Source organism: Pseudorasbora parva, chromosome 9 (assembly GCF_024679245.1).
Source record: "Pseudorasbora parva isolate DD20220531a chromosome 9, ASM2467924v1, whole genome shotgun sequence".
NCBI lineage: Eukaryota > Metazoa > Chordata > Actinopteri > Cypriniformes > Gobionidae > Pseudorasbora > Pseudorasbora parva.
This window is the reverse complement of record NC_090180.1, coordinates 16,877,399-16,894,623: the sequence shown is the minus strand read 5'-3', so window position 1 is coordinate 16,894,623 and position 17,225 is coordinate 16,877,399. Positions and strand designations below refer to the sequence as shown.

Sequence of the window (17,225 nt, the reverse complement as noted above, 5' to 3'; positions counted from 1 at the left end):
CTTGGCTATATTAGCTAACCTAGTGTTCGTTTTTTAGCCTAAACAATAAATGTGAAATTTTACTGATGTCTAAAATTACTCATATCATGAAATTAGACTTTTACCCACCGATAATTATGTTAAATAATAATCATAAATAAAAGTTTGATCAAAATAATTGTGATTGTTTTTTTTTTTTTTTCATAATCGAGCAACCTATATATTTTTTATTTAAAATGCATCAGTGACAAATTTGGTACAGTTTAAACAAATATTTTGTTTTGCCCAAGGATTTGGAACAACTCAAGGGTAAATTAAATTAATATTTTTATTTTTGGGTAAACTAAGATCTACCATGACAAACCAAATTCCAGGACATCAGGGTCCAGTGGTATGTTTAGTTTGTTGAGATGACAGTTTACAGACTGTCATTTTGCCCTTTTCCAAACAAATATCCATATTAGACTTACCTGTCTAAACTTCCATTCTTGTTCATGTTCTGACTCCTTGTGCTTCAGTGGATCTTTGAACAGTAACTCAGGGTCCAGTGGTGGAATAGCAGGATCAAACACTTCTAAAGGCTGCTGTGGCTGGGTCGGCTGCCGCTTAATGGTCTCGTTGGACATTTGGACTTTGTTAATGCGTAGGGCTGCCCTGTTATCTCTGGCCTTTTGCTGTAAATGGTAAAGTAGTTATGCAGGTTTGATATTAAAGAAAGACCATTGAAATTCAAAGGTTGCATAAATTTGCTAGAATTACATGATTTTTAGATTCATTGTCTTTATTTTATTTTAAGTGGCACTCTATGTCAAGGTCAATGTTTTCCTTTAATCATATCTTTGAAATGTATCTATATCTCAGACTGTAATGAGCTCCTTGTGCCCAATTTATTCTTTTGACATTGAGCAAAGAGGAAGACAGTAAAGAGACCCTATACCATGCTGAAATAAATTCCATGTGTGTTTATGCTGTTTATTGGTGGTCTGATCAGGTAAACAGCATAGCCATGTTATTAACCAGCAATATTTAACAGGTGGAACTAGTCAACAAGTCAGCACATCAGCATTTTAAACTACTGTATATGCTGGATATATACAAGCTTTCAAAACAACAAAAACACAATATATGCTGCTCTATTCAGTAGGGGTGACCCCTAATAGTGGAAGAATCGATGCATCGATATGCAGGACCGGATTCGACCACTGATCTCATGGTCGAATCTTCGCGGGTGTTATGAAACGAGGATCATACCATTTTAGGCAATATGGGGGTGCTCAATATTAGTGTTATAGACGTGTTGCGGCGCTGAGCGATCGCCCCTTTAAGGGCACTGAGCTTCGCACCGGACGCACCACGCCTTTAAAATTCGAACACATACACCGACGGCAGCATTCGACGCTTGTCCGCGGCGATTAAATGTATATTTCCTTCAAATTGTGAATGTACATACTGATTTCACCCTGTGCTACAAGATACACTCATCGTGCAGCTCTTCTGTCAGAAGTCGATTCAAAATTGTGCTCGCGCGCGGCGCGTATATAATGTTCACGTCTGCCTGGTGTGAGATACCTGAGACACGGCGCTGAGCTTCAGTTCGGTGTGCGACCCCCTTTAGGCACAATCATCTTAAGAACGTGCATATAAACGCACTCAAAGTGTTCTTTTCCTCTCTAGGCAGGTATTTTTTTAGGTTTATTTATCAAAATGTTCTTACATTTTTGTGTGATGTTCTGTGTTTCGATCACGGCTTTTAAATGTTATGAGAGAACGGTTAAATTACGAATGTGTAGTGTAGCCTAGTTTTGATCACTTTATTAAAAGTGGTAGCTGTGTGCCGTGTGTAAAGTAAAATAAAAATAGTCTTAGCCTCCTACTGACTAGTGTCCTGCCCTTCCCAACCTGTTTATACCGTTTATTTTTTCCCGGTCCCTATGGTTTACACACGCATAGATGATTCGACTATCGGTCGACCATAGAGAGATTAGAAAATTCTGATTCGAAAGTGTAAATCCTTAGTCGGGGACACCCCTACTATTCAGTAACTGATCAAGAAATGTATCTATCTTTTGTAGGCTTAATAGCTGAAGAGATTGTGCTGCTGAACTATAAAGTACTTTCTGTCAAAGCATAATAATGTGATGATGATGTAGTCAATGCATTACAGCTAATACTGTGCAACTTACCACATATGGAGCCCGGTCCTGCGAACTTGCTTTTCTCCAAAGTTTTGCAATTTGTTTTACTCGTGTTGACCAGTCTGTAAGGTTATTACACAAAAATATTAGTATCTATTAGAAGAATAACAATGAGAGATGTTAAGAAGAGACTGTGTCATTTAAGGTCAACATGTAAATCAAAATAGATTATTAATTTACTTTAATATATAATGTCAGATTACATACTAAATATAGTAAAAATGTCTGCTAATGGAAATGTTTTTTGTAACATAGTATTTTATTAATTTACTGCTGCATTTGACCAATCACTTTAAAGTGTCTTTGCAGACCTGGATATTCCTCCTTGAGGTTTGGGAAGTTGACATTAGTGTACAGGACGGGTGCAACAGTGGCAAGTTCTCCGAGCGTTTCCTCTTTCTCCCACTTCAGAGTGCTTTTCTGTGCAGTAGACATGGAGTCTCCCTCCACCTCCGAGGCAGCGGCTGGAGCAGATGAAGATGCTGACCCTGTAGCGGACCATGGACCAGCAGTCTCCTGCGCTATCAGATTGAACTTCCTGTCCCTGTACAGTAGATGTAATAATAAATGTCTTCTAGAAATACAGATTTGATCCAACTAGGCCAGGATATTTTTACCTACTGAACAAGAACATGTTTATTTCTTGTTTTATCAATACTGCATTTTAGATGTGTGTGGGTGTGTATATGTCTGACACAGATATACTCATGGCTGACCTAAGATTGTCTGAGAAAGGCATGCGCTGCATTGAGGGGATATTTCGAGCCATATCAGGTCCTGTTCCAGGACCAATCGGGGACTGTGAAAACTGCTGTTTGGGTTCCATCAAACCATTCATCACTGGCATTCGTGAAGACATTCCTGTACAAAAACATATCAATATAACTGACCAACAATGCATCCAACATTGCCTGGTCTTCAATATTTATCACAATGTAATGTGTCAGTTTGTTTCAACAGAGAATGGAAAACCTTTGATTGTAAAAACAAACAAAAACGTGTTTACAATAATGCACTTGAGGGATGAGTCAAAATGTCACAGATACCACCAATTAAGATGGTACAAATCCCAGAATATATTCTGTTTTAGATTTAAATATTCTGGTTAAGGTGACTTTCTTCAGGTTTCTTGAATACTCCCCATCTGCCATTGTCAAAACAGAAAGTCCAGCCCCAAACTCTAATCATTGTAAGCCAATGTGGGCTGTGATTTCCCATACAGCAATGTAACTTGCTGCTAAAAAAACAGCAAAAGAATTTCAAAGCGAAAAATGAAAATTACCCCATGATTTACTCACTCTCAAGCCATCCTAGGTGCATATGACATTTTTCTTTCAGACAGTCAGTTTCAGTTATATAAAAAAATGTCCTGACTAATCCATGCTTTATAATGGCAGTGAATGGGAGCCAAAAATGCGAAGCACAAAAAAGTCCATCCATCCATCCATTATAAAAGTAATACCCACCTGGCTTTGGGGGGTTAAGGAAGACCTTCTAAAGCGAAACGATGCATTTTTGTAAGAAAAATATCCATATTTAACATGCTATAAAGTTTTGTACATTGTGATCTGTAGTGAGAGAAGGGAGCAGGTAGAGGAAAGTCTAGAGAGGTGGAGGTTTGCTCTGGAGAGAAGAGGAACGAAGGTTAGTTGCAGCAAGACAGAATACATGTATGTGAATGAGAGAACCAAGTGGAACAGTGAGGTTACAGGGAGAAGAGGTAAAGAAGGTGCAGGATTTTAAGTACTTAGGGTCAACAGTCCAGAGCAATTCGGAGTGTGGAAAAGAGGTGAAGAAGCTTGTGCAGGCAGGTTAGAATGGGTGGACAAAGGTGTCAGGTCTGTTGTGTGATAAAAGAGTACCAGCAAGAATGAAAGGAAAGGTGTACAGGACAGTAGTGAGATGGATTGGAGACAGTTGCACTGAGGAAAAGACCGGATGAAGAGCTAGAGGTAGCAGAGCTGAAGATGTTGAGGTTCTCTTTGGGAGTGACGAGGATGGATAGGATCAGGAATGAGGACATCAGAGGGACAGCACATGTGAGATGTTTTGGAGACAAAGTTAGAGAGGCCAGGTTAAGATGGTTTGGACATGTTCAGAGGAGAGAGAGTGAATATATCGGTAAAAAGGATGCTGAGGTTAGAGCTGCCAGGCAGGAGGTCAAGAGGAAGACCAAAGAGGAGGTTTATGGATGTAGTGAAGGAGGACATGAAGGTAGTCGGTCTGAGAGAAGAGGATACAGAGGATGAGACTAGATGGAGGCAGATGATTCGCTGTGGCGACCCCTGAAGGGAATAGCCAAAAGAAGAAGAACAAAAACACGCTTTAAAGTATAATATCTAGCTCCCGCCAGACTGCCTTCCGTATTCAACTTAACGATGTATGACGTCAGATGTAGTGTAAGCGTTTTAAACTGCGTGAGGTGTTACACTTTCTTTGTTGAATATGTTGAATATGGAAGGTGGTCTGGCGAAAGCTAGATATTTAACTTTCAATTTTTAAATATGGATATTTGTCTAACATAAATAATTAACTTTGTGTGGATTACTTTTATAATGGATGGATGCACTTTTTTGTGCTTCATATTTTGGCCTGCCATTCACTGCCATTATAATGCTTGGATTAGCCATTTTTTAATATCACTCAGACTGTATTTGTCTGATGGTTGGCTTGAGGGTGAACAATTCCTTTAACTACCACTGTAAAATGTATTGAGTGAGAAATTAACTAGTTTGACTGTTTCCTGAAACTGTCACACATCCATCATTCAAACCATGCTGGTTCAACAATATACACCGGTCATTACTGACATCACGTTGACTAATCAGTCTGCTAGTTAATCCATTCAAGACTGTAAATAAATAATAATAAAGAACATGGCATCTAAACTTCACTTCACCGTCTGTTGTAGCTTTATTTCAATTTGTCTGATTTATTTACAGGTTCCATCACTCTTGAGTCTTCACAAACAGTGCTTTCATTCTCTTGAAAACTAAAAGATGTAGATTGTAATTTGCATATATGCTTCAACGAACCTGAGTTGGGTTGGGAGGGATGTAAACCAGGGCCTTGTGGACCATGCAGGGTTTGAGCTCCCTGGATCTGTTGAGGCATCTGAGGAGGTTGGCTTGTGCTGGGACTCAAGACAGCTGTGAAGAGATCTTCCACATCCTTCCCACCAAGCTCTGCAAGGAAACATCTCCGGTATTAACAACACAATGAAATAACAGGTTCACTGACAGTTGGTGCTTTGAGTAGATAACCTACCTGGTATTTTGTAGAGTCTGCTGAGTATTGATTCTGTATGGCAGAAAGATTTATATGTGTCAGGAACAAATATTCAACAATTCAAACAATGCATACATTTGTTATATACAGACCATCAGTGACCATCTTGTCCAGTTCAGGGCTGAGGATGCCATCCAGTGGCTCTTCGGGCACCTGACGTGGGTGAGTTCGGCCTAGATGAGTTTGAGATGAGACAGATGCATCTTCTGTTAAAGGAGCAATGTCCAGACCTATACAAACACATATACAGAAAAGTACACATATATTGTCATGTCCATCTCAACAAACTAAACATGCCACTGGCCCCCGATGTCCTGAAATTGGGTTTGCCATGTCAGATCTTCAAATCGAAGCAATAGTTTATATATATAACGAATGTTCATAATTAAAACGAGCAAAATTAAAAATTATTGCTATCCATTCCTTATTTTGTTAGATTTTTTAACTATCAAATACTAAGAAACAAAAAAACTTTCTACGTGTTCCCTTTCTAACAAAATGGTAAGGTTTGATTGTAATCATAATGCAAAACCCGATAATTATCTAACAACAAAATATTAAACCTTAACAAAAAGTAGTCTTTTAGAAATGTGTAGATATATACCTAATTTCATAACCTATTAAAATTAAGAAATTATGTAAAAGAGGCTCTCTAAATAGTTATAGGGAGCTATACAGTTGGTTACACATTACACAAATTTGTATTTATTTGTATGCCTCCAGATCACAATATTCTCTAAGGTATTGACTCTATTTTAATGCCTTTTTTACACCTTGGCCAGGGGACTACAGATGAACAATAGCCTTTTGGCTAATTCTGACTTTTTTACCAAGTTGGTTCATGTGTTTTATGAAATTGCACTGTCCCCTTTTAAATAAACCATTAATTAAAATCAAATTTTAATGGGAAATACTGCATTTATTAAATTATAACAATAATAATAAAATGTATGGAAAAACACATGGACAAATAGTTCAGATAAATTGTATAAATATAATGTTATCTTAAAACCCCATAAAATTCTAAATAATAATCAAAAAATATAATTGAACAAAAAAAAAATATCACATTGATTTTCCTCAAAATAAAGAAGTTACATTTCAAGGCCATGGTCTCTTTTGACCAAGAAGGAGCCAAGTGTGATCCCTAAGTCTTCAAAATATCTTTTGTTCCCTATAAGAATATTTTACAGGTTTGGAATAACAGTAAGTGAGGGTGAGTAAGTGAAGACATTTTTGGGTGAACTATCCATCTAACACCAAACTAAAACTAATAAGCAAAACCGGACAGGATCAGGTTGTGGATCTTTTTATCTGATGACAAAACTGAATAAACAACTTAGCGCTGCAAATATTTCAACTACAAATAAAAGTGTGGGCTCTGAGGGAGGTCAGACCGCCTCGTCCTCCAAGGCTGTTTTTACAGCAGGGATGATAGCTCAACATCTTTCACAAATTACTGGGTTGGATCTTTTTTTTTTATCAAACCAAGGACTCAGTGGATCTCAGTGGAACAGCGCACCTATTCTTCACTTATCCATTCAGGTAGAGACCCTGACTGCCGCTCATGAGAGGAAGGACATTCATCAATGCCTTTGGTTTTCTAAAATGCCTGTCTCTAGAACATCTCAGTTCTGGTGTAAGGGAAACGTCCTTGAACACGTCTGCATTGCTACATCTGTTAGCTCCTGATAGGTGTTCATTATGAGATGTTTTACTTAGTGAAAATAGACTACAAGATGCATAATGGTTGGATTCAGGTGCAGTAAACATTGTGAGTGATGTGTCAACAATCAAAAAGTAACATGTGTTAAGAAAAGCCAAGCAAAAGGGTGTGAGAGAATAGAAGAATAAGAAAATAAATTAAAAAACATGACCATGAACTCTTACCAAATGGTGAAGGAGAGTACTCAACTTGGAAAGGGCAGAAATCAAGACCTATAAAGACCCAAACCAAACACAATGAGGGATCAGCAAACTGAAGAGAAAAAGAAAGATCCTGCAGATGATTCATACACAATGTCAAATTAAACGACCTAAGAATGAAATATGGAAATGCCAAGAAAATTAACAAAATGAAAAGACAATCAAGACCATTTCATTTACTGATCTTATTAAAGGGATAGTTCACCCAAAAATTAAAATTCTGTCATCATTTACTCACCCTTAAGTTGTTCCAAACCTGTATGAGTTTCTTTGCTCTGCTAAACACAAAAAATACATTTTGAAGAATGTTTGTAACAAAGCAGATAGAAAAACCATTCACTACCATAGTAGGGAATCAATACTATGGTAGTGAATGATTGTGCCATGTTCTCTCCGCTTTGTTACAAACATAATTCAAAATATATATATTTTTTGTGTTCAGCAGAGCAAAGAAACTCATACAGGTTGGAAACATGAGGGTGAGTAAATTATGGCAATTTTCATTTTTTGATGAACTATCCTTTTAAATACAATAAGTTATATTTATTATCTATTTCAAACTAAGTTTATTTTGTGATAATCAACATCTTACGGTACACTAAAAGACACTAGAAGTATATTTCTCTTATTATTTCACACAAATAATTTATTCTACATTTCTCAAACTGCCCTTAACCTCAACGGAAATATGAACGGAAATTGCAAATGTGCGATAGTGGAATAAAATTAAAATCACCCCATGATTTACTCACCCTCAAGCTATCCTAGGTGTATATGGCTTTCTTCTTTTTAATGAACACAATCAAGAGTTATATTAATAAATATCCTGATGATGGTGGTGGTGATGGGGGGGGGATGCATTCTGAAGCTAAACAATCAAGTTTTGTAAGAAAAATATCTTTAAAATATTTATAATATTTAAAACTTTATGAAGTAAAATATCTAGCTTCCGACAGACCGCATTCCGTATTCAACTTACGAAGAAAGTGTAATGCCTTTTGCAGTTCAAAATGCTTACATCATATCCAAAGTCATACGTTGCAGTAGCGTTTTTTTCATATGTTGAATACGGAAGGCGGTCTGGTGGAAAGTAGATATTTTACTTTATGAAGTTTTAAATATGGATATTTTTTTAACAAAACCCCATCGATTCTCTTCAAAAGGCCTTTATTAACCCCTCCCGGAGCCGTGTGGAGTACGTTTATAATAGATAGATGTGCTTTTTTGAGCTTTAAACTGACATTATAAAGCTTGGAAGCGTCAGGATATTTATTAAAATAAATCTGATTGTGTTGATCAGAAAGAAGAAAGTCATATACACCTAGGATGCCTTTATAGTGAGTAAATCATGGGCTAATTTTCATTTTAAAGTAAACTAATAGTTTAACATTTCTATGAATAACAGTGTTTTGCCTTGTTTATAATAACACATTTTCACCATACAATTCTAATGACTTTTGTTAAAGCCACATTTGGGTTTGATTTATAAATCATTTATTTCTCCATTTACTAAAAAATGCACACTGCACTTTATGTATGCACTACGCCTATGATCAGTGCCAATCCGCTCTGAATGTTTTTAATTTTTTTGTAGAAATTACCCAGAACAAATTAAAACAGTTATGTGTTGATGTGTTAATGGTGTCAAAAAGAATTAACTTTGCTAAATAGATTGCATGTGTTGACGTTCTACGTTTGACAATCCTTAATCTGAGTTTTGTATGAACATTCATTAGCAGACATAATTTACATCTATCATCTAAGCACATGCCTTTATATCCAAGTTTTTTAAGTTTTACGAGAACCATATGAATTTATGAAGTTCCTGTTTCAAAGCAGATTCCCCAACTCTGACAATATCAGTGCTAGAGAGCTGGACCCCACTGAATGGGCTCATCAGAACAGCAAACATGTGCTGTTATTTCTTCTCATAAGTTTAGAGACAGTCATAATGGCCTACCGGGCTCCTCTGTTTGCTTGCCAATGTTATCAGAAAACATTCCCAGCAGCTCTGTGTCTGATTTCAGCTCTTCGGAGAGGTCCACTAGAGGCTCCACAGAGTTCTCTGTGGATGCGGATAAAGCAGGAAAGTAATTATAAGTGCCTAATGATTGTCACGTGTGTGGCTGTAGTAAGCGAACGACGCGGGAGATTCAGAGACATAAACAGTCTTTAATAATAAATCCAGGGAGAAACTAGGGAGAATACAACCATAGACAATACAGGGAAAAGTATTAAGGAAAGTAAGGGCTTAAATAGAGGGTATGCATGTGACGTCAGCCGCTGCGGTCACGCCCACTGAGTAGCATAAAGGCAGAGAAAAACACAAAACACATCTAAAATGGGAAAGCGCATTAAGAGATTGACTGTACAAACATATTTGACAAGAAATCTGAGGTATATTTTAACAGACTGCCGAAAGCTTCAGAAAAGAGAAGTAAATGGATTGCTACAATTCACAGAAACAACTGGGCTCAAAACGCGAAATGTGTATTTGCAGTTATCATTTTGTGTCGATATGTTGAATTTTAAGGTAAAATCATACCCTATATATTGCATTGTTTTGGCAACTATTGACAACTCATCCAATAAATATTTACCATTGTATATACTGTCTAATACCATCGTATAGTTTGTCAAATAAAAACTACGTTTAAGGCTGGACGATATGACAATATATATAACATTGATATAAGGGATCACCCGGATTCAGACCTACCAATATTGTATTCATACAAAGCGTTCACAGGCAAATTTGCTTTATGTTTTTCCCCGGCGTCAAAATCAGGCTTATATAAATGTCAGAAAACATGATTTCTGACTGCATGTCAATATCCATGGATCACTGGATCTTTGCTAAGTTGTAAGGAACACTATATTGAGATTAAACTGATAATCATTTGTTTTACTCGCGTTTTTGCAGTTTTCCCTATTAAATCCATTCATGCAGCAGCTCTTTTGCCACTGAGTCCGGCTTTGAAATTGACGTCAATGTGCACACCCTCTATACACATGCAGAGTTAATTAACCCGAACAGAAACGGGTGCGGGATTAATCAGAATCTAATGAGCAAGGAACGGGAGCAGGGAAAACTAAACCAAATTGCGATGAAACCGACCAGACATAGACCCTGACTTTTGTACTCCAGGAAAGTGGTCTAAATTGTGTAGACACATTTAAAGTTCACATGAAATTGCACTTTCAACCCATTTTACTTTCCGTAAGGGGACATTTCTGAGTGAATCCGCCGGCACCCATACCAGCAATGTGTGTCAAGAAAGTAAATGGGGTCTATTTAAATTTCATGTTGACTTTAAGTGAAACACATTTATAAATCAGACTGGGTATGAATGTAATATGGAAAAAGACAAAAACAGAAAGAGATGAAAAGACTGTAACAGGCCGCATATGAGTGTGAGTGTGTGTATGTGTGTGTGTGTGTGTGTTTGTGACTGCTCCAGTAGCTGTAAGAAACGTACGTGCTGCTACTGCTTTACTGGGCAGTGGTCCCGCTGACGCACTGAGTGATGCGTTTGACAATGGCTTCATCTGATTGGCCGCGAGCTGTTTCCGGTCTCGGTCATCTTCTAACAGCCGTGTGGTTTCCTGTCTGCTCTGTTTGCTCTTGTCCAACAGGTCTTTCCCAAAAAAGGCCTCCTGTAAGAGAAGAGATTGAAGTGAGAGGACTTCAGTATAAAATGTGCAAAGTTATTTTTCCATCTAGTAAAGATGATATGGGTTTTAAAAAATTACGGCTTTCATAAATTTAGTAATAACTGTTCAGACAAGTGGTCAACCATTATGTTTTTTTTTAATGGTGCATGCTGATGCCAATATCTAGAGTGCAACTCATGGCCCATTAAATGCAGATACAATTTAATGAGAGCAAAAAAGATATTCATGAAAATGAAGCAAGTCGGTAATCCATTATACTATGGAATATTTAAAAAGGAAAATGTTTATTACCCATGACCTACTTCTGTTAATCAAACAAGTGGATACAGATCATTTGAAAACGGCTAATATAATGGTCAGGGTTCCTACATTTTTTTCATGACCTTTAGTTTGAAAAAAAAAAAAAAAAAAAAAACTGATGATCAAACGTCACTATGGCTTTAAAACCACTTCAGCTCTGCACCCCCATTGGACCCACCTTCAATTTTCTTGAAGGAGATATCAAGAAAATTCATAGAATTTAGGATTCAATTTATAGAACCAACAGAAACTTCCAGAAAGGTTGTTGATAAAAAACTGATAAAAAAATATATTTTTTTAAATAACAAATTAAAAATAAATCAAAATATTATATTTTTTTATATATGTTTATCATAAAATTATGAATAGATATATATATATATATATATATATATATATATATATATATATATATATTTTTTTTTTTTTAAGGATTTGCAAAAAAAAATTCAGCTTTTCCAGTGCTGGAAAACACAATATTGCTCATGTGAAACACACAATGCTCATGTCAATGACAAAAGGATTGCACTTCGGATGATCATGACATTCAAAGCTAAATAATTCTGAAGAGGAATACTCAAATCACATTGTGCTGTTATCATTTGCAATGAAAGCGTTGTTGATAGAGTATCTTTTTTGGGTACAGTAGTGGAGATTTTCCAGATGGCTGTGTTTGTCTGAGCTGATTGTCTGGCAGCGCGGCTCTGGCTCTCATATGGCGTTACACTGCACTGACTGTCACGTTGTGGGAGCCCCTCAAATGAGCTCATGTTTCATCCCGTCTCGTACCACTCCAGCGCAGTCCCGCAGGACGAAGCACTATCCACGAAGACACACGCCGCTGCACGTGTGCACGGAACCAGCATGAAAACAACATGAGTGCTGTATGGGCCGTAATACGACTTCCCAACACACCGCCTGAGCTGTCATTTCAGTTCAGCTGACCTGACAGACTCCAGCTCTCAGGAACCTGCCTGGCTGAGACATTAAAAGCCTCCATTTTCAATAATTGATTTGAAGTGGCTCTTCTGAGAAGCAGCTTCAGGGTGGATTCTCTCAGTGTTGATACAGGAGCTAGCGTGAACAGCTAGTATTAGCTCAACCATACAATTACGTCATTCCCATCCCATCCCTTCTTGCTCTTTTGGGCTGGCCTATATGATGGTGTAATACAACGTGTTGCGGTTTCGATTTTTCTTCTGGATCTTTTATACAATGGTAAATACATTTGTGCAGCTATCAGCGTGGAGAACTGCTTTATGCTATTTACACATGTGGGTGACAGAAACATGAAGTAATATGAAAATAAAAAGCAGGTCCAAATTAAATCAAGATTAAACGGTGTTGATAAGTACAGCACACGTTTATTTGTTTTTACGGTTGCCAAATTAATAGAGCAATAATTCAACTGATGGTGTATATCAGCTATGTCATTTTGAAAGTGGCTCGCTTAATTCAAATTTAGAGTCAGAATTATTTGTTTCATAATAATAGTATTACTGATTTGAATTTCTGTTTTTAACTTGAGCACATAACTGTGAGTGGTAAAAAAAAGAGAGGAAATTATCTGACAAGATGATGTTCCTTTCATTAGTATTAATTAAAACGTTTGGGGTCGGTAACATTTTGTGGAAAATGTTTTTAAAAAAAGTCTCATGTTCCTCAAGGTTGCATTTATTTGATTAAAATACAGTAAAAACTGTAACATTGTAAAATATTATTATTATTTTTTAATGTATTTTAAAATACAATACAAAATTAAAGGTCCCGTTCTTCGCAATTACATCTTTCAAACGTTAGTTAGTCTGTAATGTTGCTGTTAGAGCATAAATAATACCTGTAAAATTATAAAGCTCAAAGTTCAGTGCCAAGCGAGATATTTTATTTAACAGAAGTTCCCTTTCAAAGCCTACAGCGAATGGCCGGTTTGGACTACACCCCTGCACTTCCTTCAGGAATGACGTCACTAGAACCGTTTGTTGACGAACCCTCCGCCCACAAGAACACGCAAAATAGGGGCGTGGTCTTGTTGCTCTCCCACGTGGAGAAGAGCGCGCGTTCAGCGCTTACATCTCCCCGTTATGGTAAGAGGCGGGACCTTTCCGGGGAAAGTGCGCTAAGCTGCTGTCCAATCACAACACGAGAAGCGCTGGCCCAATCAGAACTCGTTACGTGTTTCTGAAGGAGGGACTTCATAGAACAAGGAAATCATCAGGCCGTTTTTAGGACAGAGAAAACAGCGCTGTACAGAATCTTTTTGTGGAAACCATGATACAATATTTTCAGGATTCTTTTATGAATAAAAAGTAAAGTAATTTAACATGATAAAATTGTTTGCAATGTTTTGATCAATTTGATGCATCATTAGTAATAAAAGTTCAAAGCTGAATAAAAATATTAGCTTTAAAAAAAAAAATGTTTTAATGGTAGTGTAATTCACGGGATTATCCCAAAAGCAGCTTTCTACATGATTAAGTAATATTAACATGATTAATTATCATACCATCCAAACATGACATATGACATAAATGTATAAGTATACAAGTGAGTGCAAAAGGAGTCTAGGAAAAAATCTTAAGTTTCATCTGTCGTAGCTTTCAAACATCAGTTGGAGTCTTACGACAGAAGGTTGAGCTAAAAAAAAATGACATCATCTCCCTAAGAGTCCATATGTCAAACTTGGCTAGACAAGCTCCCGGTTCACCTAGAAGAGGGCTCTAAAGTCTACTAAAAGCTGTGGCATCTCCCAGCACATCTGTAGCAGTTGCCCAGTGACATCCCTGGAATTGACTTGAGATAAAGGAAGCATCTGCTGAAAAGTTGCTATTGATTCCAGAGTACTGCAGATTAGATTGTGCTATAGCATTTCTAAGTGGATGTGACTTGTGATTTTTGCCTGGTGGATGAAAAAAAATGTGAAACAAAAATCAACATATTATTGAGACTAGGGGGCAGGCTGACAACCAGCCAGAGTACCTTAGCATAGCGATGATACGTTTTGCACATCCAAACACCACTCATATTGTCTTTAAATTGAAGTTAATCAATTATTAGGTTTGGTCCGATAGTTGATGCCATCGCCGATGGCTGATAGACATCACCATTGAGTTCCTCGCAAATAATGAAGTTGTTCCAGATTACAATACAAATTCAAAACAGTTCAGTGAACTCAATTTAAACACTAAAGATTTTACTGTGCAAAAACAGCAAACAAATTATAGGCTACTAGATGTTTTACATAAACTAAACCAATGATATTCAAATGGCAGACCCCTGTCTCCATCCAGACCCTGGTATGTTTCCATCTGGACCGCGAGACAGAACGGTAGCTCCATTTTCCTGTTTCTAGTTGAAGTAAGTAGAGCATCAAAACAGCGGTAAGGACCACACCTCAAACACTCGTTGCCTTAGATCGTTTGTTGTAATGATATTTCAGCATTATATCCTTTAGTAGTTTGATCAAAAGCCAAACATGCTTCAGCTCTGTGCTAGTTCTCTCTTTTTCCAGACGCTTAAATGCAAACCCCCCGATGTCATCATCCATCACGATGTTTCACTGTAGACATCGCCTGATGCCAATTTGGTAGACATCGCCCAACCCTATCAATTATCTTTTAAAAGTTGGAAAGTAGATAATTTGACTTCAAAATCAATGAGCCAGTAGTGTTCATTTCGTTAATGAAAACTATGATGAAAAATATGTCAACAAGCTCTTTTCCAATTATTAAGATGAGGTCAAGGTCACCAAGGTTAATAAGTGATTATATCAACATGCAATATTATTGATGAAAAAAGAAAAAATCTAATAAAAAAATAACATTTTTACCAAATTCTCTATTCCCCCCCCCCCCAAAAAAAATAAATAAAATAAAACAAGACAAAATATTCAGAGCTTTTCTGTTAAAAGAATACATTTTTGACTGTGTTTTACTTAGTCTTTGCAATTTGGCAACCATGTGCACGCACTCCCTCTATACTGCTGAAGAAAAGCCAATGATCTGAAAACTCTGTCTCCGATTGAGATATTCTGCTTAAATTAAAGTCTAATTCAACCGGTCTGTGTTCTGCCATGAGCTGTTTGCGCCGTTTGCTGCAACTGAATATGCGATCAAACATTCTCAGTGATGAACTGCAATAAATACAAACATAGATCTCATAGGAATTTCACTGTTTTCATTTTTGAGAGAAGTTTCTTGCTTTACCAGTTTTCATAATGAAGACAGAAAGTGCTCATTTACATGATAAATAGCCTATAATAAATCAAGAAACTATATGTGTATCAGTTGACATTCTCTTGAGTTGTGAGTTAAAGTGCAATAATTCTGATGAAATCATTGAGTACATTACTTAACTTACAAAAGTCATTGCAATTATAATTGTGAGCCAAATAATCATTATTATCAGTTTAACCATTTAGTAGCATGATGAAAAATGTAACGGTGTACGTGTAATGTGTAAAGTTTTCATTGAGTAAAACTTGACTAAAAAGCTAGCATTAGTCCTCAGTTCAGTCAGGATAAGTAGCTTTTATAAAATAAAGACTACCTGTAGGTAAGTGGGGAAAGCCTCCTCCAGTTTGGTCTTCTTTTTCCTATAGCGTTTCCGTATTTTAACCTCAGGATTGTCAGGAAAATCAGACAAAGGATGTTTTTCATCAATTGGAGTGTCAGGCGCTTGGTCACCCCAGACTATCAGGACAGAAAAGAGAAACCAAATTCATTCTTCACATCAAAATCCTATATAATCCAAACATTTACAAAGCAATATACAGAGCATCTACACCAATGCAATATATTTCTGTTGTAATAATAACTTCTATCTAGATTAATCAATAGATCAGACTAGATTAGGGGTGTCTAGATTATAGCAATCAGGATGAGCCCAATCCAAAATTATGTTCAGATTGTGGACATTTGACAACATTCAAAAGATATTAAAAAATAATAAAGACTGAAGACTGATTAAAGATCCAACATTTACCAGAAAAAAATCTTACTGAAAGTCATCTTAATGAATGATACTCACCCTCATCTTTGCCTTGCAGGGTCTCAGAACCAGTGGAGTCCTTCCTGACCAAGGCCGGTTTGGTTCTGCCTGGACCCATCCGGTTCCTCTGTCTGACCATGAAACCTCCAATACCTGAGTAAAAGCAGAAACTCCTCAATATTAATAAAGAGCTGCATCACCTCTGCTGAAATTACCTACAAGTGGTAAAGTGGGAAAAAGAAAGAACAAATATATACAGTATATACACACCACTTATGTAAAAGTAAAACGTTTTTATGACCATTTTCCATGCATTGCCTGATATAGATATTAAATATCAGTAGCCAAGTTTACATGGACACTTCCAATGAATCCGAACATAGTGTTTACATGAACGCTAAATAAAGTGATCTGCACCATTTCCCAGATGATGAGTGAAAAGAACATTTTAGATTATATTTAACAAAAACATCAGCTTGTTCCATCATTTCGCCATTTCTACGTCCCTGCATTTGCGCAAAACTTTCCAGTTGCGGTTAAGGGTTTACATGTCCTATCGAACGGATTAGAAAAGCTTTATCCCATCCCTCTTGGGATTCTTTATTTTGATTGATGTGTTTACATGGAGCATTTTCATTAATGTTGGACTTTTAAACTGTTTGTAATCGGAACAGTGTTTCATGTACACGTACTGACTGATATTTTTGTATCCAAGCAGTCATTCATTATGTTTTGGAATGGCATTATGTTGTAGTTAATAAAATGAACATGTTGTGCGCAGCCTACACTGTCATTTTCTTTGTGCGTGACACTCACATTAAAAACAAAAAATTGGGATTTTGTAAAATAAAGAAAACAAACAGGATCCCACTTTCT

General features: G+C 36.8%; 1 protein-coding gene across 10 annotated transcripts in view; it reads right to left on the bottom strand.

Moving 5' to 3' along the window:
• Positions 1 to 17,225, bottom strand: part of kmt2cb (lysine (K)-specific methyltransferase 2Cb) — a 142,407-nt gene that overhangs the window by 28,182 nt on the left and 97,000 nt on the right. For 7 of the 10 annotated variants that reach the window (XM_067454132.1, XM_067454135.1, XM_067454134.1 and 4 more), the window contains 12 exons: positions 16,389 to 16,502; positions 15,909 to 16,051; positions 10,868 to 11,045; positions 9,349 to 9,453; positions 7,353 to 7,400; positions 5,555 to 5,692; positions 5,442 to 5,474; positions 5,210 to 5,359; positions 2,891 to 3,035; positions 2,486 to 2,718; positions 2,163 to 2,236; positions 450 to 653 (listed from right to left, as the gene is read on the bottom strand). In XM_067454132.1, the coding sequence (XP_067310233.1) occupies positions 450 to 653; positions 2,163 to 2,236; positions 2,486 to 2,718; positions 2,891 to 3,035; positions 5,210 to 5,359; positions 5,442 to 5,474; positions 5,555 to 5,692; positions 7,353 to 7,400; positions 9,349 to 9,453; positions 10,868 to 11,045; positions 15,909 to 16,051; positions 16,389 to 16,502 (1,565 nt within the window). The remainder of the gene's footprint in view (positions 1 to 449; positions 654 to 2,162; positions 2,237 to 2,485; positions 2,719 to 2,890; positions 3,036 to 5,209; positions 5,360 to 5,441; positions 5,475 to 5,554; positions 5,693 to 7,352; positions 7,401 to 9,348; positions 9,454 to 10,867; positions 11,046 to 15,908; positions 16,052 to 16,388; positions 16,503 to 17,225) is intronic. The other 3 variants (XM_067454137.1, XM_067454138.1, XM_067454141.1) reach the window with 3 other exon arrangements.